Raw genomic sequence first — 20,043 nt, 5'->3', positions numbered from 1 at the left:
ACATGGATACTGTAATCATACAGAGAGAACATAGCAAACCTTCATCTTTTGCTCGTTTCTCCTCTCCTTCTTTTATTTTGTTCCTAAATTGGGCACCTGATGGCTTCAATGACCTTTTTCTGTCCATCGTTTACTCGGCACTCGACAATCAACAAGTTTCCCCAACGCTGTCACTCAGGACCAGGAGTCGACCAAACCAATCCACCTTGGTGACCACATAGTCGTTTATTTTTATTTGGCCGTTTCACACAATTCAGATAAAACGAAAACGTGCAGGAATTAAAGGCCTGCATTTATAATATTATGAATGATATGTGCGTTATATGGAAGAAAGTCAAGGTGTGACTGACTTTAGCCATTTTACACAGTGGATCCCCCCCCCGCCCGTTCAATTTGGGAGAGACCCAGAGGTCACCTGTCCCCCGCCCCTCCCCTTTACCTTTCTCACGCACAGCTTCAGTGCACGGCACCTTCTCAGCAGCCAGGTGCGCCTGCAGCTGCAGGGGGCGCCAATTTGCAGATTGTCCACACGGTGATATCACAAATAATAGAAAACCATGTAGCGGCTACGGGCGCTACGGGCGTCTGCCCGGTTCGCCCGCGCCTAAAACCGCTATTGGGTGTAGGGGTTACAAGCGTTTTATCGATTAAACTGAAGCCCTCCTTAAGTTTTCTGTGGCTCGCTGGCCCCCTCTAGTGGACTGACTGATTAGGAACATGTACAGAAGCACGTTAAATGTTAGTTGCATTCATTTTGTCCGTGTTATCGTATGTAAAAATGATTATATAGAGATTTTAAAGTTGAGGAAATATATTGATCAGTACCGCAACTGGTATCAAAATAGAAAAAGACCGACAGGTGTTCAAGCTGACCGGACTTCATGACGCCAAAGTCCCTGCATGTTCCAACCACAGACTCCAGCCAGCATCACCTTAATCACACCACACATTTGTAACTACTGCGGCACTTTTTGGAAAATAAGTGACATTAATGTGATAGGAGACACAAGCTTTGTCGCATCGCCTAAACGTTGTGCACGGCTTGAAACTGTTTGAGGGAAGGCTTTCATGGGTAGACGTTGCTGTAGTCCTTAAAATAAATCACATTAAACTTTGCAGTTACTTTGAAGCCAACTTTAAGAGTTAAACCAAAGTTTTCTTTTAAGACTTTGTTTTCCCATAAGTTTTATACACTCCAGTAGTGACCTTTGGAAGAACAACTTTGGCCACAGAAAGAAGATTTAATTGATTTTCACTGGCTGGTTTCGGATTCAGACCTAGTGGTGGCACTAGTGGTTAAATGATTTGGTACAGAGGCATGCAGCGGTTACAGGGTTCAGGGTTATCTTTACAAAGACAGGGTATCTGTGTGTGTGTGTGTGTGTGGGAGTGTGTGTGCTCTGGCATGCGAGTTGTTCAGAAACGAGCAGCCAGAGAGGAAAAATAAACCACAGTGAGGGAGCGACAGAAAAACAGACAGAGTGATTCAGATCTGTTGCGAGGCCGTCTGTTCAGCTCAGCTGCGTCTGTTTGGGAGAAGCAAAGAAAACAGATCAAGACGAAAACGCAGGCGTTTACACTCGATGCACACAGAGTTTCACACTGCGGCTCATGTTCTGATCATTAACATATTTGGGTCAAGCTATTCATATGCATCTTAGCATCCTGATGGCAAACAGCCAGGCGTGTTACTGCAGTTATTTGCCGATGAGTCGAAGTGCTCAAAAGACAGAAAAAACAGATGGAATTTGCGCAGGAGGTTTAAAAAATGATTACTGATTGCTTATAATTAGACAGAAAATGAAGTGGATGATGGTAAACTGAATATCTGTGAGCTCTGCCCATTGAGATGGACAAAAGATAATTACTGAAATCATCACCTTGGGCTTCTGGAGCTTAAAAACTCTTCATTATGTGATATTACAAATAATTTAGGGATTTAGTTGCAGATTATTTTTCTGCTGATGCGATTAATCGTTTGTTCGATTAATTCTCAATTTATCAAGAAACGACGTATTAAAAATAACGTGTTGAATTCAGATGCTACATGCCAAACAGAAAATAAATAAATCAGTGAACAGCAAAGGTTGAGCTCACGTCTTAATCGTCCATCTAATGCTGTCTTATTGGCTGTTTCATATTCACATTCCTTATTGTTTTTAGCACCAAATCTCGTACAGCTCACTCTGCAAAGGGTGGGAACACAGCAACCTGCCAATAACACGAGTCTACAGCAAACCAAAAACCAGCTGGTCGTGTGGGTTCCAACATTTTCAACCCCACATCCAAACAAAAGGCTGCCTCAGGATTTCCAAAGGACTCGCTAACCCGCTACTGAGATTTTCCTCAGCCTCCAGTTTAGCTAAGTGGACGTGATTAAGGTCACCCAGAAACTGCTGCATCTGAGCCTGAATCCAGAGTCTTCTTCAGGGACAAGTTGGCAAACCTCGGGGAGAGACAGAAGGTGTAGCATGAAAGCCACACTTTCATCAAGGAAGAAGGAATTCTACCGTGCAGCACAAGCTTCAGTTCCTACAACACAATCGTGCATCCGAGCACATCCACCTCTTTCTGTGTCACCCACCCCTCCACCCCCACCCCACCCGGGCCCTGGCATCCATACATCTGGCGAGAGGCTGCTGCTGCTCAGCGCAGGGCATCATGAGCACTGGCACGAAGCTCCGTCTGCCTCTGATCCCCTCAGTCTCATCACAGATAAACATGCCGTACAGAAAGCCCTGAAGAGCTCTGTGATGAGTGGTGTGACCTATATAACACAGCTGCTGTTGCCCACAGCTGCCACCGGAGGGCGCCCATTCGCCGTGGAGCATCAGATAAGGCAGCCGCAGCTCTGCTGATTTAAACATCTCCCTGTGGAACGATGATACCTTCACGTAATAGGAGGCTTGGACAGACACATGGATGGAAGTCGGCGTTTTACAGCTGAGCAGCAGAACCAAAGATTGTCATCACTTCTTCATGAGAAGATGACAGACAACAGGGATGGAAAAAAGAGATGGTTTTATGGCCACTTATTCAGTCAAAAATACACATAATTTTGACTTTTTAAGTCCACAAGAAATCAGCAATTCAAGACAAACACTAGCATGTAGATCGATACACATCAGACTTTAAAGTTGGCATAGGATGGGGATGCCAGAGCTTCATAGGGCAGGCGAATGTAACCGTCCCACGAGGCTGATCTTAGGTCAGATTTGTTTGTCTGTCCTCTAATGGCTAATGGTGGCATTTGGTTTGGTTTGTCTGATCCACGATCTCAGCCTCGGGGCGAGAGCGCAATGATGACAGAGCGCTTTTACTGTGCACGTGTTGTGATGGAGAGGGAGGATATGTGTGTGTGTGTGTGTGTGTGTGTGTGTGTGTGCTATTTCAGTCTTAAATGTCACATTCATCTCCTCTCTAAGCAGAGCAACTTGCTCAATCAACACAAAGCGCTGCGTGGGAGAGAGCAGGGATACGCACCTTAACTCCAGTGTATTCAACAAGGGTCTCAATGCTTTCTGTGTGTGTGTGTGTGTGTGTGTGTGTGTGTGTGTGTCTCCTGCCTTGAAATGCAAGCTTGTGAAGTGTGAGTGTGCATGTTTGCATGTGTTTGTGCATTGCTCAAGTGAATGCGAGCTTGAATTGCTTGTGAATTGTGTGTGTGTGATGGAGGGGAGGCCGACTCAAAGAATATGTGTGTGTGTGTGTGTGTGTGTGTGTGTGTGTGCGTCACCTCCTCTCGACCCAGGTCGCCCTGCCTGCTCTCTGTTTTGCACCACAATGGACTGGCGCTGCTTTTGTGTACTTTTAGAGGAGAAAGAGGGGAAAAAACCACAACAATGGACGGAGTGGCTACACTTTGTGTTTTTCTCCCTCCTCCTCCCCCACATCACCTCCCCCCTCCCCTCCCCGCCGCCTTAAACGCTTTCTCAAAGACAAAATAAAAAGACATTTCTTTTAAAATCAGTATTGTCCCTGCTTCAATGTAAAAAAAAATAGATATTTAATATAGAGACTATTTAGTATTTTTATTAGCCTTTTTATCAGCTAATCATTTAGTCTTCTTATTATGTTCTATTCAAAAATTGTTCTTTTATTCTCTTAGATTTTCAGATCTAATCTCAGCTAAAGCTGCCACACAGTCATGTACATTTTTTAAAGGATTTATTCTATGAGATGCTGCACCATCATTACAAAAAAACCTAATTATGACTGCGGCTGGAGCAATTAACTGATGAACTGATAAGTAAATCTCAAATTTGCTGCTTTTCTTCTTTTATTTTCATTGTAAGGTGAATATCTTTGTGGATTGGATTATTGGTGAGACAAAAACAATTTGATGACGTCAGCTTTTGCTCCGGGAACACGGGATGAGCTGCGGATTGATGCCGCAGCCTCAGCTACGACACAGTGATGTCATTCTAATTACGACTGCGTATGGAATATTGTTCTTTATTAATTGCTTTTCCTTTTAGAAGATCCGATCTCATAATTACAAGAAAATGTCTGAGAACAATTAAAGAAGAAGAAGAAGCCTATTTTCTCTTGGCAGAAACAGGCTTCCGTACAGTCTGACAGCAGTTCATTGGCAGCTGTATAAAACCAGGACCAACATGTCCATCCTTTCGCTGTTTCCTGGCAACAAATGCAGAAAGTTTTGACAGTGGATGAAACCACACTGTGAGCTGCAGGCTAAAAAGACAGAACGTGTGAGTGGTCATCACGGAGACGATCAGACTTTGTGTGTCGGCCGCCAACGACGCATCAGCGTTCGGTAAAAAAGTTCTGTAAGAAAGACCTGGCGCCAATTTTGAGATATTTATGTGTTTTCACGTCTACATTCAATATTGCAGTCATGCTTTTGGGTTTCTGAAATCCCCTCTGACCCCCCTCAGTCTATGGGACGAGCCTGGCACGGCCTCCATACATAGAGACCCACTGTGCTTCACATTCTCATGAGCACAGACATGCTTTTGTCTGCTCGTTCCTCCGTCTCTGCTGCCTGTGTGTGTGTGTGCTGCCTGTGTGTGTGTGCTGCCTGTGTGTGTGTGTTTCACTGTGAGAAAGACAGAGAGAGCTGTCATTATAATAATAAAATTCAGCTATATATTAAAATTGTTCAAGGAGCCTGGATAGTCAAGGATAACTTCAGCACTGGTATGTTAAAGGAGCAGTTCACCCAAAAATGAAGACCAAACCCAGTGTTTTTCTCTTTTTCTCTCCTTTTCAGGCCGTTGTGTAGATTTCTTTTTCCCTCTCGTCTCCTTTCCTGTTTGACTGTTTCTGTCAAGGACGTTCGACGGCGTGCGGCATGTTCATTTAGAGGAAACACAGCACGACTCAATCAATATATTCTACCAAGTGCATGAATGTAGTCCTGAGGCAGTGTGTGTGCACAGTGTGTGTGTGTGTGTATTATATCAAGTACAAGGGCGGAAGACTTTGGTCTGGAAGCTGTGATAATATCTGCTGATCCCTCGTGCACTTGGAAAGATCAAATCTGTTATTTTATTTTCCATTACTCTCCTCATATTTCACACTCTTTCTCCATTTTCAATTGCACTCATACTCAACCTGCTGAGTGCTTCTCTTTGTTGAGGGCAGGAACACACACACACACATACACACACACACACACACGTGGACATCATATATACCACAACCACCAACACTCCACTCATTCTCCACACCAATGACGTTGCCATGGAGACCAGGCCTGGCTTTGCCTTTAGGCCTGAAGACTGTTACCTAGCGACAGGGCAGAGACCATCGTCCCTCCCCTTTCAGAATAAAAGCTTCCCAATGTTTTTAGAGATTAATACGACCGTCCACAGTTTTGCTGCTGCTGCTGTGCACATCTGCACACTTTAAGGCGCTGATTATGTGTATGCCACCACTCCATACCTGTCGCGCCACACCTCCAGCTGCACCTTCACTACTGAATGCTCTTTTTACTCTCGTTAGTCGTACCGTAAAGCCAATGGTCTTTTGTGCTTCATACTGATCGCGATTTTGCTTTTTTGATATTCTTTTTTTTATAGCATCAAGTATCGAGTTAACTTTTTAAAGCTATGAAAATATCCTCTGTTCTATTAGGATGACTGACGTTCACAAAAACACATTTAAGGTGTGCAACAACTACAACTTTTTCTACATTTACTTAGCGTAAAATTTTAGCTTACTCACAAGACAAAAAACACACGCAGGAAATGAGCGAGTGCAGGAAGACAACGCGAGGGAACTGTGGCGTCGTGTCATATGATTAATGCACATGCCCGCACACACAGAAACACAAAGAAACGGAGGGCTAAACAAAAGTGCTGGACCTCAGAGGGACCAGTGACATGAACAGACTCTGCTTTATTGTTTTAATGCAACATATCCAGTCTTCTTTGTTAGTCCAGTTTGTCATTGCCCGTTCTTTCTATTTTTTTTCCCTTTTAAACTTCTACTCCCTCCTTCCCTCCCTCCCTCCCCCTCACGTATTACCCTTTTGTCTTTAATGCTGTTAGTTTGCTGTTGGGAGCCTGAGAAAAACGTATGAAGACTCTCAACTGTTTGAATCTACAATCCATCACTACAGGCTGCTCGGGAATGTCTGAAGAATCACAACGGCCTGCTGACTCCCCAGATCCCGACCTGATCCACAACCTGTGGGATGCACCGGGATAAGCCGGATCCACCGTCCCACCTGGAGTCTCCACCCCCAACGCACAGGACACAGCATGCATTCTGACGCTGGTGACCACCGAATCCCCCTCCTCCCAAGAGCTCCTGCAGCCATGGGTGGACAGTGTGAACAGGAGGGGGTACTCAAGTAATGTAATTATGTTTATTTTATCCTTTTCATTTGACTAAACTGAAATTTCAGCCTTTTTACCACCGTGAGAAAGTGTGAAACCTTCAGCACAGTTTGTATTAGAAGAGGCATCGGGCAAAACAGGCCGCGATGCATCGAAGTGTCAAAATAAACGCGGTAAAGACTGTTAAACACCAAACAACTTCTCTGCCACCCTGTTCTCCCTCAGTGCTACGTCCTGGTGTTTCACTCAGAGAGGCAGGGCGAACAAGCCGTTTCTCTCTATCTCCTTCATTAAATTTCTCATTAAATATACCGTGACATTTCAGAACCTTTTGTCCTCTCTTTCTCTCGTACATTTGTCTTTTTATTTCACTCAGATGGACCAAAAAGGCAGAGTGTAGGAGTCCCACCCACTCGCCATCTTTAAAATCTCCCATGAAACTCACCTCGTATTTACAAAAATCTGCTCGGCTGTTCTCAAACAGCACAGCTCTTAATCCAAAGAAAATGCAACAACACATTACAGAATTGCCTCATCTGATCCGATCGTCTTTCCTTCTCAACACCTCTGTTTTTCTATCTGTGCATCCAGCTCTGTGTGCCACAAAGCTTCACCCTCTCCCTCTCTCTGAATCTACTGCATCTTCAGGGAGGTGAGGGATTCGAGAGTGGGAGGCAGACGAGCTTGCAGTTGCAGGTCGTAGCAAATGTCCGCCTCCAAAATCCGCCTCCCATTATGAAACCCACTGAAAAAAACCAACCTAAAACGATACCAAATAATACTGAGACTCAGAAGCTGTTTCTGGGGTAAAGTTTAGCCGAAATTTATCTCATCATCGCGTTGCTCCTGGACGGCGGCCTAATGCGGCAGAATTTCATTTACTGAGCCGACTGCATGCATTACTGACGATGAGTGACTGCTAAAGCAAGCAGAAGGAGATAACAACGTCATATCAGTAATACACTCTAGTTCACTGCTGCTTTGAAAGGGAACCTTGCCGATTTTTGACCACCTTTGTAGCATTAGCGAAGGTTTAACTTCCATCCATGAGCCCACACTTGGAGTGCAGAACAGGAAACTCAGATCAAACCGTCATAAAAACTGGGACAGAAAGATTCTGTAACTGCTTGGCCCATTTTTCGAGTCAGAAACACATTTTAGTGTACCGTTCTGCTGTTTAGTGAAAACAGCAGCAGACGGACACACTCAGAGACAAATGAATGCTAATGTAGCTCTTTGTCTGCTGGAGCATATCAACTTAAGATTCAGGACTGTATGTATCCTGGCTACAAACAAACAAGGACCACACAGCATCACTAACGCAATGGGAAGCAGAAGTATTGAGCTTGGGGTTGGTTTTAGTGAGTAAGACCAGATGAGGTAATGAAAGGCTATCCCTGCACAAACACGGAAGCTATTCTGTTTTAACAGCAGTGTTGTGCTGGATGTGGTTGCTGGCCACGCTGGCATCTATAATTAAAGAAATCGGTTAAATATTTTGGTTTCTTCATAATACCCTCCTCTTCCTTTATTCCTGATGTTATCGCTGCCAGTGCCAAGACTCAGAAGTTTCTTAGAGAGGGGATGGAAAATGTTGCACAAGAGCCCCAGCAAAGATAAATGAAAGTTTGTGTGAAATGACATTAAACAGGCGTTCAGGCTGGTTTCTGAGGATATGAATCTTCCCTTTTTAACACGGATGCATTTTATGACTGTAAACGTACCTGAACTTGCTGTTAAATCATCACAACTGTCCTCTTGTGGGGAATCAGCAGTTTATTACACTAATAAATGAATATAAATTTGATCTCTTTCGCCTCCAGAAGTTTTGTTTCTGCGACAGACCCTGAACCTCCCCCTGCATTCAGAGTGCGTTTCCCCTCACTGGCTCACAAGCGGCGGTCAGACATCGATCAGCGCTCGATTCCACGCTTGAAGTGATCCAACCTGACTCCCTGCAGCTTTCTTTCCCAATGCCGAACAATAAACAGACGCCCCCTGCAGACGGCGACCGCGGTGGAGGCAGCACTGTCCAGTCACTGCAGGGGTCAACCAGCTCTCGGCTCCACCGCTGCTGCACCGCGGCGTCCTGCTGGGCAACAAAATGACACCACGCTGTTAGCACACAGCTGTGTCTCCTTTTCAGTTCCTACCGAGGTGGTTTGAGTTTTGATGCTCGGCCTGTGATTATTTGTGGTTTCTGTTCGGGTTCAGGGGAGCCTCTGCGTCTCTGCATTATTCCACCGACATTGAATAAAAGTATAAAATGCTGTGATAAGAGCACACAGGTTGACTATATTGATGTGACAGCTTTTGTCAGCTTTTGTTCGCGTTAAGATTGATGCCTGGATATACGCAGTCTGAGAGATTTCTTGGCAATCACAGCTGCAGGAAAATGATTTGCTTGTGGGGCTGCGTGTAAAGAATATCAGCTTTCAGCCCACAACCTGCTGACTTAAATCAGAGTGGCTGACGCGTGACCTCGATGCTCCCTCGGAGTAAAAACAAACTCAGGTCTTACCGGCTGCGCTCCATTTTCCTGTTTGTGAGCTGCCTGTTATGTATGACTCATGATGGGCCTGCAGGTATGACACTAAATCACTCTCAGCTTTTGGAGATTTTAAATGTTCTCAGAGAACCTGGAATTTAGTCTGGATTGTTCAGGAATGAAAAGGATTGCGGACCACAAAACAAACAATGTGCCTGTGCCTCTTGGAGTGCGCCCAAAAATGACGAAAGTTCCAGTGATCACATGGTTTATGAGCAAATGCATCCAACCATCCATTTTAGCTGCTTATCTGGGTCCAAGCTGACCCACAGGCTACAAAATAAGTAATCCAGACCCACATTGAGGCCTGACTTGCTTCCCATCCCTTCAGCCTGTTTGTGTTGAGGAGCCCAGACAAAGCACAGAAGAAAAAAAATCAACCTCTGCCCAAACTTCATGACCTCAGAGCGAGAGGAAATCAAACATTAAAGGAAGTACTTCAACAACAGGCAGCGAGTGAAAAAGAAGTTTAGTTCCAAGCTGGGCGAAATGAGTCCACACAGAAGACTGAAAGTATGAGTCAAAAGTGTCAAATCCACGAGGGCAAATTTTCTTCAGAAAGTCAGGTGTCCAAATGCTGACCATTAATAGGACTCAATATTTTCCTTTCATATCTGTTTGTATTTATATTGAATGCACAGGTCCAATTATATCTAACTGCAGCCATACATCAGTACTGCCACGTCACCATCCTATTTATTGTTTTCAGTTCCAGATTTCTATCAGGTCAAAGTCGAGGCTGCCAAGCTGTCAAGTAAAAAGAGTCTCAAACTGGGATTTTTGTCAGTTAAACCAAGTCCCAAGTCCAGTTATAGCAGGAGTATTCTGATCCTGTACGGTTAATGGTTGATGAAGCATTTTACTGTTGTACCGAGTCGATGTGGAGTTCATATATCTAAGCTACACGATGTAGACAAAAGTATCCAGACACGCCTCTTCATGGGGTTGTTTTTCAGGGTTTGGGCTCGGCCCCTGACTTCCAGTGAAGGGAAATCTTAATGCGTCAGCATGCGAAGACCTTTTGGACAATGCTATGCTTCCAACTGATAATGCACTTTCAAGGCCAGGGAATATTCTAATTTTGCTGACACGATTGAAAATAATCCTTCCAAATATGAAATGGATTCCGTAATGGACATAATATGATTTATTCATGCCAGTGATGAGCTAACAGTTAAGTTTATCCACTAATGGTGAAGCACTCAGTAAGACTTCATAACCGAGATTCAGTTTTGCAAAATAAAGTGTTTTTTTTTAACTGTAGATGTCATTTCTGTCGCTGTACAGTATGTGATTATTTTAATGCTGTTTAAAGCGCAGCGCTGCCATCTGCCACTTTCATTCACACACACACACACACACACACAGATGTCTCAAATTAAAAAAACAATCCTGCCATCTAAAGTTCAAACACGCAGCTCAGAGGTTCCTTCTCCTTCTCCTCATCCACATCATTCTCAGCTAACACCATTTCTTTTCTGCTTCTTTGTCTCCCTTTGACACCACCAGGGCAGGTTATGACGCCATCATCATCATCATCATCATCATCACAGCAGCGTCTTGCTGTCTGGAAATTGATCTCTGGCCATCAATCTTACTTTGACGTCTCCCTCTGTCTCTCACTTGCTTTGTCCCCTTCGTCCTCTTTCTCTAAGTCCTGCTGTCTCTCTCTCTCGGATGTCCTGTTTGGTTTTGCATGCTTTGGGAGAGATTCTCTGCCCATTACCACAGGATTAACCCCCGTTCTGTCAGGATCATGTTCCCTCACTGCTCCCTTCCCATTCACACCACGGGCCTGGACGGCGAAAAGAGGGATGTGGAAGTGAAGAGGAAGAGTGGAGAGAGTGATATTGTGCATGGGATTATGGGATAAGAGAAAAGGGATGAGAGGAGGTTAGATGACGGAGCGCAGAGAAAGGAGGAGGCTCGGTCCTCTTCCTTACAGACGGCCTTGTGTCCAATGAGGCAGCGAATCCTGCCAGCACTTATCAGTTCAAAAGCCGAGAGCGAGAGAGAGAGAGAGAGAGAGAGAGAGAGAGAGAGAGAGGGAGGGAGGGAGAGAAACGGAGGAGAAGAGGAGGAAGCACTAATCTGGGGAGAAGCAGAGAAGCGCCGGAGAATATAGGCCACTGGCCCATTTTTCACTGAGGAGAAAAGAAGATTTGCTGTGTGCAAAAATAGAGCTGTTGATTCACATATCTTATTTTAAACAATTCATCAGTTTGTCTTTCATTTTCCGAGGACGCTCTTTCCTCTCTCGTTTGATTCATCTTCCTCCTGAAGCCGTGTTTTTGTTTTTTTTGTTCCCCCAAACGTTTGTGTTTTACAGTTTTACAAACTTTTTCTGTGGGCTACTTTTAAGGTTGATCTTAGGGAAAAAATCTGGTGCATTTCACAGTGAGCAGATTGTTAGCAGTGATGGAGAGCATTTACTCAATTTGCTTTGTGACGAACCACACTTTCCAGCAGTTTCAAGCCTTTTGTAGCAGCTTTCATAGACAAGACAGATGGAAAGTCACAGTCACTGTACACTGTTTCAGGTAACTTGTTGACATTAGAAAATTACGTGTTCAGAAATAAAAAAAAACAAAAGAAAAAGAAATGTGAACATCTCCATGACAACTGTGCAACACCATCTGCTGTGAAAGATCCTGAAAACAGCAAGCGAGTGGACTTTGTGGTTTGTTTTTGACAAAAAGCCTCAGCAGATTCTGTTACTACGCAACTTCGCCTCGCTGGGCTTTTGCTGTGGAAAAGCCAGCAGAAATTTATACACAACAAGGGGAATAAAGGAATCAGGAAAATTAATTCCTTCTACACCAGCTTGATCAATCAAACAGCCCCGCATTCAGTCTGAATGTAACTTGATTATCAGCTGAATGCGGAGCTGATTGAAACTTTGTGCTCCCTGAAGAGGACTGATGGTGAACCCGCGTGGGCTGCTGTTTTGTTGCAGAACAGGGCTTATTTTACACCCTTTGAAATAAAACGCTCGTAAGACTTCAGTCAATGAAAGGCGCGAGGAAGAAGCTGATTTCCACTTGTGATAATCTGTTTATTGAAATTTTGACAGGTCGTCATTGGAATTAAGTGCAATCAGCTGGAATTGAAACTGTCAACCTAGAAATCACCAAACTTTGTCAGAAAGACTCCACAACCTGTAACTTAATGAGGCTGACGTGTGCAAATGCTCAAACTCTGCAATTACCTGTGAACTCGTGAATCTACGCTTGTTTTATTCACATAATTTAAAACCTTTTTTATCCACTTAACGCATTCACACATGCATTTAAAAACCACTTGTGTGCACATGTGTGTCTGTGTTTTCCTCCCTCACAGTTTTCTCTCAGCTACAGCAGAGGAGTTTGTGTAGGCAGAGCCAACAATCAATCCTCCCAAGTGACACGCAAACACAAAACACACACACACTTGCACACACTGTGGGCACCGAGCGGATGTGTCCTGCATACAGATGATTTTTTTTTCTGGCACAAGCTTGCGTAAAGCCAGAGGGTGAAGGTCACCGAAAGAGAGGGGAAAAAATAAAAGACCATGGGAGACTAAGCTGAAGTGTTTCACTGAGTGATAAACACAAAAACATGAAAATCATGAGTGTGTCCAAGGATGAAAAGAGATGGAGCGAGATGTGCCGTTCTGTACAGACTCTGACACTGATTCATCCATCAAACCACATGTCGTCTTTCTCAAACAAACATAACTGACAGCCTTCACTTGATCCTCCTCTGTGGTTTATAATAAAATAACAGATGAAATTAAGAGCGTGTTGCCGACATGCACACTGAATCAGCAAGAGACGCAACACCGAAGAACTAATGGCTTCACCGAAAGAGAAAACAAGACATTTCACGGAGCTGCAGACGAGGCCGTGATTGACCAGCCAAGGCTTTACTTCCTGTAGTCACCATGGACACACTTCCTGTCCCTGGGTTAAAGGCAGCGGAAAAAACAGCAGAGAAAGAGACAAAAAGAAAAGAGGAGAGAGAGAGAGGCAGAAGACTGAGAGGATGAAGGGAGGAAGAGAAGTGGGGAGGGGGTCAGCAGCTGGACTTGGAATTAAAACTGGAGCTAATCCCCTTCTGCTTTGTTCAACACGACCCTCTTCCTCTTCTCTCTCTAACTCGTCCTCCCCCCGAGGCTTCACGGAGAGACATTTTGCAGACGCTCTCGTTTGTCAAACCACGTCCTCCATGGAGGAGGACGCACCAAACAAACACAGGCACGGAAACACACCAAGGCTGCGAGTTTGTCTTCGAATGGGGGGGGTGGGCTTTGTTGACCACATATGAGCTGAGACTGAAATACCAGAGATATTAGAATATAGGAATACTTCAGCATTTTGGGACACACATCGACTTAGGTATTTAGGTGTGTATGCTGATGCCACTTTCAGGAAACTGCAGCCAGAACTTAGCTTAGCTTAGCACAAAGGCTTCAAGCTGGTGGATTAACAGCTAGCTCGGTTCTGTCCAAAGGGAGTAAAATCTGCCTACCTAATAAACACATTGTAGGTTCATTCCAGGAAGTGAGTCGGCAGGAGAATATTCATGAACATGCATACCACAAAGTGCAGTTTTTACACACTTGCTTAAAATACAGTACATAAAATATTGAGCCTTTTAATGTACCCCAGCAGTTTTCTATGACGTACTCGCTGTCTGTAACTGTACACATGAAGGAATGGCAGACGACAACATGCAGACGATGTTGTGAGCTGAAGACACAGGAGATGGTGAGTTACTCCACCCTGTCAGTGGAGCTGCCTTCTGCTTAATCTAAATTCTAAATGGCAAACGCTTCGTCGTGGCTGCGGGAAGAGACCAGATGGCCACGACTAAAAACCAGAGACGGAGAGAGAGAGAGAGAGAGAGAGGCCAGATGTGGTGTGTAGAGATGCAGGAATAGATACTGACTGCACAAAAGAGGAAGGGAAATAAAGAAGACTGACCACGAAGAGACTGAGGTAAATGGGCTTGTGCAGAAAAGCCAGGAGTGATTTACTGAGCCGCCACATGTATAAACACACGCAGCAAAGCGCTGTTTATTCTGGGACAAAGCAGGACGTGTGGTTGACCCCGCGGTGACGGTGGATCACAGAGTCAGGGGCCAAATGAGACAACGGCATGCAGTCACGCAACGCACCCTCAGAACGCTGAACCGCCATGCAGGTTTAATTCTCTAATCCATTAAAATCCATGTGGCTAAGCTACCACAAGCAAATCAGTCACCTTCAGCACCTGATGAGTCAGCACAAGCTGTTTATGCTTTAAGGTAGTTTTAAGCTGTCTGTGCTGCTGTTAGTAAAGTCATTACCTTTTGTTTTGATGGTGCAGGTGATGCTGACATTTTTCTCACAGAGGTCCTGTGCTGCTGAGCTGAAACGACTTCTGTGGGCAAACCTTTTGCAGACGACATCTTTGGGGTTATGAACTGCTGGTCTGCTTGACTTTTATACAAATGCTACAATTCAAATAAGTCACTGTTTTTTATAGACAAAACGATAAATTGAGAAAATAATCGGCTGAATTATTGACAACAAAAATAACCGATTCAACACAGTTTAATACTGTCAGACAAAGGCTGCTTTTATTTATAAATATCTTTTGTGAAGCCAACAAATCTATTGCTCTGTCTACCAAAATGGCTTCTTTAACAACAGCATCCTAATCAGTGATCTGATCTCATTGTGCATGTAGCAGAAATTTCAGCTGATGGGTAAATGTAGTCGGTTAGTGAGTACAAAATGTCACGTCAGGATGTCATGTTAGGAAATTATATTATTCACAGTTGAGATGCCTTCTCTTTCAAGCTGTAGTTTTGTTCAAAGTTTCCGACACATTCAAAGGCAAATGACTGCAAACCAACTGGCCAATCAATCAATAAATCAATCAATCAGTCACGTAACTGCAGCAGCAGATCCAGTTGAGTTAGCCATGAAGCTTCTGCGTCATATACACTGTCTGTCTGCAGAGGATTATCTGACATAAATCCTAATGAAAAATAAACAGGGAACAGGTATATCACATGGCCTCAGCTGTAATCTGATAGCATTGAAGGGGAAGGATATCATGTAGTCTGTGGCCACAAGCTGGCGATTTGAGCCGCGTCAGAACGGCAGGCTTGATGACAATCTATTGCATCATGCCTACTGAAAGCACATCCCTCCATAGCGATGACACGATCTGAGTTTGTGTGTGTCAAATGGCTTGTGTGACCGATTTGGGATTTGCTTTTGAATCTCATGACGCAGCCGTAAAGGAGATTGTGGCTGTTTAAAATTTTATGTCTGTCTAATGATATGGATCACACTCACACTGTATGGAATACTACCAGATGTATGAAAGAACTGCCACCATCTCACCCCATCAGCTTCATCTTCTTGTTTTCCTTAAGACTTTAGATTACTTTCATTCATTTACAGTGAAAATAAAGTCATTTCAAGAATCCCCTTGAATTAAGTGTCATATTGTGTTGGAAGAGCTGTGGGTCTTATTCTTAGAACGCTGTCAACTGTTTCACAAAAATGCCTGAAACGAGCAAATGGACTGGAAATAAGTGGAATCATCTCACCTCGCTGCCTCGCTCACCTAATGAGATTTTAAGACTTAGAACGTGATTAAACTGTTGTTTTAAATGAGAAATTTCCACCGAAAGGAACGCTTGACTCTCACGCACTGTGACAGTCTGCGTCCGTGACAGCAGTCAGAGATGCTGCGGTGTGTCACAGCAGCAGTAGCTGGGACCACATGTGAAAAATCGTGGAAACGTATTTGTGTCGTCAATGCTTCATTAGCGTTTGGGCTTTACGGAAGATAAAAATATCTTTGTGCCTCTGGGAGGAGGCAGGAGGAAGAAGGGAGGGGCTGGCTGCATGTGCATGAATGTGTGTGCAGATGAAACGAGGATGCAAGAGTTTTGTTTTTTTTTCCCTGTGTAAGTGTATGCGTTTCTGGTCCGGTTTGTGTGTTTGTGCACCCGCCAGGCTGCAACGCTGACATCGTTTTGAGCGAAACTTCTGGGCAAATTGTGACAAAAGGTGCAAATCACGAGCTGACGTCAGCCTCTCCAGACACCCTGCTGTGAAGTCAAAAATATCTCTCCTCCACATCTCTGCAAAGCTCTTCCTCCTGCTCCTTCATCAAAAACCACACTGCAGGCTTTCATAGGCACGTATGCAGCGGTGCATGAAAACCATCCATCTCTGCTTTCCCATCGAAGAGCATTTTATTGTCAATAGCAACAGATTGTATGACTAACACACCTTTCTGAGCTGTTCTTACAATGAATGAAGGGCTAAATTGACCACCATTACACTAAATTGCACTCATTTCATTTCATTTTCATTTCATCCATTTGTTTCACCGTGACCTGCTGGGAAAGCGATGATGTGGTAACAGGTTTCTAACAGCGTGCTGTCACATCTGAGATAGGCAGTCGAGTTGGATGCTGGAACCAGCAGGGAAATCGTTTTGCTTCAGCCCTCAGTTACTATCGTCGTCGCAATATTGTCTTTTAATGGTGCAAAAGCAGAAATTTGTAGGCTACTTCAAGTAGTGTACAGAGCATTTCACCAAATAAGAAAAAAGGTCGCAGTTTATTTCATGGATTGTGATTTTCATTAAACAGACTTGATATTATTCATTATTTATTCACCTAAATGCTTGTTTAAGTTCCAAAAATGCAATGAAACACATTTTATTCCTCATTTAAATCAAGACAAATCACGACCCCAGTATTCCACAAAGTAGTTACAAATGTTGCCCCTCAGTGGGAAAATGAGAAAGCCCGACAGTCAGGTGCATAGGTAGTCAAGCAGGAAAACAAATTAAAGCCAACAGCGTTCAGACACAGTCAGCCTGCGGGGAAACGCTGTCAGATGTTTTGATTGGTTGTCCAATAATCGAGAAAATAAGGTCATAGTCTGGCTGTTGGTCCTGTTGATCGGCCGGTGACGTGTTTGGTCGAGGTATGAGCACAAAATTCAAAAGACAAGCAGAGAAAAGGCCTGAGGGACAGGAAGGGGAAGACAGAGAGGGATGATGAGGAGGAAGAGGGCGTGAAAGAGGGATGAGGCGGCGCCGAGATGTTCAGCTCGAGCAGCCTGTGACTTGTGTTTAAAGACGCCTTTACAACCCGTCTCCTGATGGGAAGATGAGAGCCAGATGGCAGAGCAGTCGCTCTAATGGCATCTCATTTCCTCGAGGGGTTGAAGTTCACGGGACAAGTTCATCATTTAAGGAGGAAAGAACTAATACTCTGTGGACGGGAAGCAGAGCGAGGACGTTCATTTTCAGCCAAAGGAAAAAAAAAGAGAGCTGATTATGAAGTTTAAAGCCTCCTTCTATCCTAAATTTAACCACAGCAGAGCAGCTCAAATGAGGCAGAAGTAGACAAGGTGAAGGAAATTAGGTACTCTAAATCCATAATCTCTGTGTAAATACACCGAGTATCACATGCTTATGATATCTGACACGTGTAAGAGGATCCTAAAACAGAATTTTCCTTTTAAAATGCGCCAAAGTCATGCTGGAAATATTCTAGCTTTTAAAACACATCTTGTACCTTTCTGTTGTATTGGAGGAGTTGAGTTGGTCATGAACTCCACTGATTTGAGTACTGACTCAGCCTTCATCAGCTCACTCTCAGTGATCTCACACAGGAAAAACTGTTACGATGAGGTTCTGACAATCCAGTGGCTCGTGGCCAAACTGCTGCTGAAGCTCAATAGCAACAAAATACCAAAACTTCTGCCCAAAACGCGCCAACACACGTCTAACTACACCTCCGGAAGTTGTAAATATGAGTTTACGAGGAGCACACGAATGCAGCACGACTGCTACTGTACTGCTGCTCAGAAAGAGTTTGATGAAGGGGGTGGAAGCTGATTTATCAAGTTTATTCTAAAGCAAACATGAATTTTATGGGCAAAGTCCAGGGTGATAAAGCAAATGAGCAGACCTTCAAATAAGGCCGTTAAAAAGTTTGACATTCTTTCAACTGTCCATTTCCGCGAGCCTCGGAAGAGAAAAAACACTTGAGGTGACGTCAGACACGTGTCTCATTTTCAATTCTCGCATCCTCACAGTCTCCGACACCTTCTCTTCACCATCCAACCATCCTGTCTTGTTGCTTCGCTTCCTCCACTCACCCTCTGAATATCTCCAGCACCTCCACCTTTCCCTCCTATTATCACATTTCTCTTTTTCCCGTCAAGCTGCTCACATAATCTCACACCTTCTATTTTTTCCCTGCTTCTCTTTCTGAGACTCTTCCAACATCTTACAATCTGCCGTATGCTTACTGGGTCTTCTGCCCTCTCGATCTTGTTACCTCTCTCTGACACACACACACACACACACACACACACAAACACACATCAGTGTGGAAATCAAAATGATGCCAACAAAGCAGCCTCAAGCTCTCTGTGGAATGACCTTAATATTACTGAAATTTTGTTGAAATGTTTTCCACTTTCAGAGTCTTTTATGTGCTTCAGCTTGAGAAACCTTCTCCTCTTCACTCAGCAATGCCAGGTGTTACCAGAAAGCATCTGCAAAAACTTTCAGTTTATGCTTTTTAATTAAACTTAACAGCCATCAAAGGATTTATTTCTGCAGAAAGGAAAAGTGCTTGAACCCCTCAGGCATATGCATTTATTTACTTTGCTGATGAGGGTTAAATTAGAAGACTTCCTGTAAAACTACAAGTTGCTACAATAATAATATATCATTTAATGTGCTTTAGACAATGACTGATGATTTTCCCCTTCCAGTCCCTATGCTAAGCTAAGCTAAATGGCTGCTGGCGTAGCATCATTGACTCTCTGCAAGTAAACAAAGATGCTACATGTCAAAACTGCTCTTTAATCATCATCCACCAGTGCACAAGCACAGTGGTGCAACGACAAACCTGACAGCTTAAACTGAAAATATGACAGCTGCATTCAATGCAAAGTTTACAGTTACAGTTACAGGATCAGTTCAGCACTCTGGGAAATGGGCCTTTTTTTGCTTTCATGCATACCACTCTCATGTCTGTAGATTGAATAAAAGGCAGTCAGCAGGAGGTGGATTTAGCTTAGCATGAGGAGTGGAAAATAAAGGGGGAAACAGTTGGCCTGGCTCTGTCCAAAGATAGAAAACATTCATGATTTAGCTTATTTGCAAGCGGTGACTATTTTTTCAAATCCATAATCCATCGCTTTGTCTGTTAAGTGGCAGTTAAATGTCACCTGTCCTTTCAAGTCGAATCGGGCTTTAACGACCCTGAGGGAGAAGCAGAAACATTTCTACCCGCAGAGAAAATAACTTGATTGATCCAAACCTAAAATGGTAAAGATTGAGACTTTTTAAACATTAGAAGACTGGAGCAGGTAAATGAGAGCACAGCCTGGGCCATGACGAGGCTTTTCTACCTTTAAAGCAACACTGCTGCACCACACTCCCTCTCTTTGTCTCCCTCTCTCACTAATATGCAAACAAAGGCAAAGAAACAAGCTCAGGGGCCAAGGGACACGCGCACAGGGTCAAAATCACTTAGGCAGACATGCAAAGCATTGCAGATAAAAGGCCCACTCTGACTTTGATGATGCAGGGTTCATTTCCCACTCACTTTGCACATAGCACCTTTGCATAAATAACTTCAAGCTAAAAAGAAGAAAAAGGGGACAAA

The 20,043-nt window shown here is 43.9% G+C and overlaps 1 protein-coding gene across 2 annotated transcripts in view; it reads right to left on the bottom strand.

The window, feature by feature from the left end:
• Nucleotides 1-20,043, bottom strand: part of LOC124054232 (astrocytic phosphoprotein PEA-15) — a 38,371-nt gene that overhangs the window by 6,487 nt on the left and 11,841 nt on the right. The window contains exon 1 of one of the 2 annotated variants that reach the window (XM_046379954.1): nt 40-329. The exons of the other annotated variant lie outside the window; for it this stretch is intronic. Coding sequence (XP_046235910.1) covers nt 40-45 — 6 coding nt within the window. The 5' untranslated portion in view covers nt 46-329. Of the gene's footprint in view, nt 1-39; nt 330-20,043 lie in introns of those variants that run through there. 2 annotated transcript variants of the gene reach the window in all.

This window comes from Scatophagus argus, chromosome 23, assembly GCF_020382885.2.
Source record: "Scatophagus argus isolate fScaArg1 chromosome 23, fScaArg1.pri, whole genome shotgun sequence".
In the NCBI taxonomy this organism is placed as follows: domain Eukaryota; kingdom Metazoa; phylum Chordata; class Actinopteri; family Scatophagidae; genus Scatophagus; species Scatophagus argus.
This window is presented reverse-complemented; position numbering and strand designations above follow the sequence as displayed.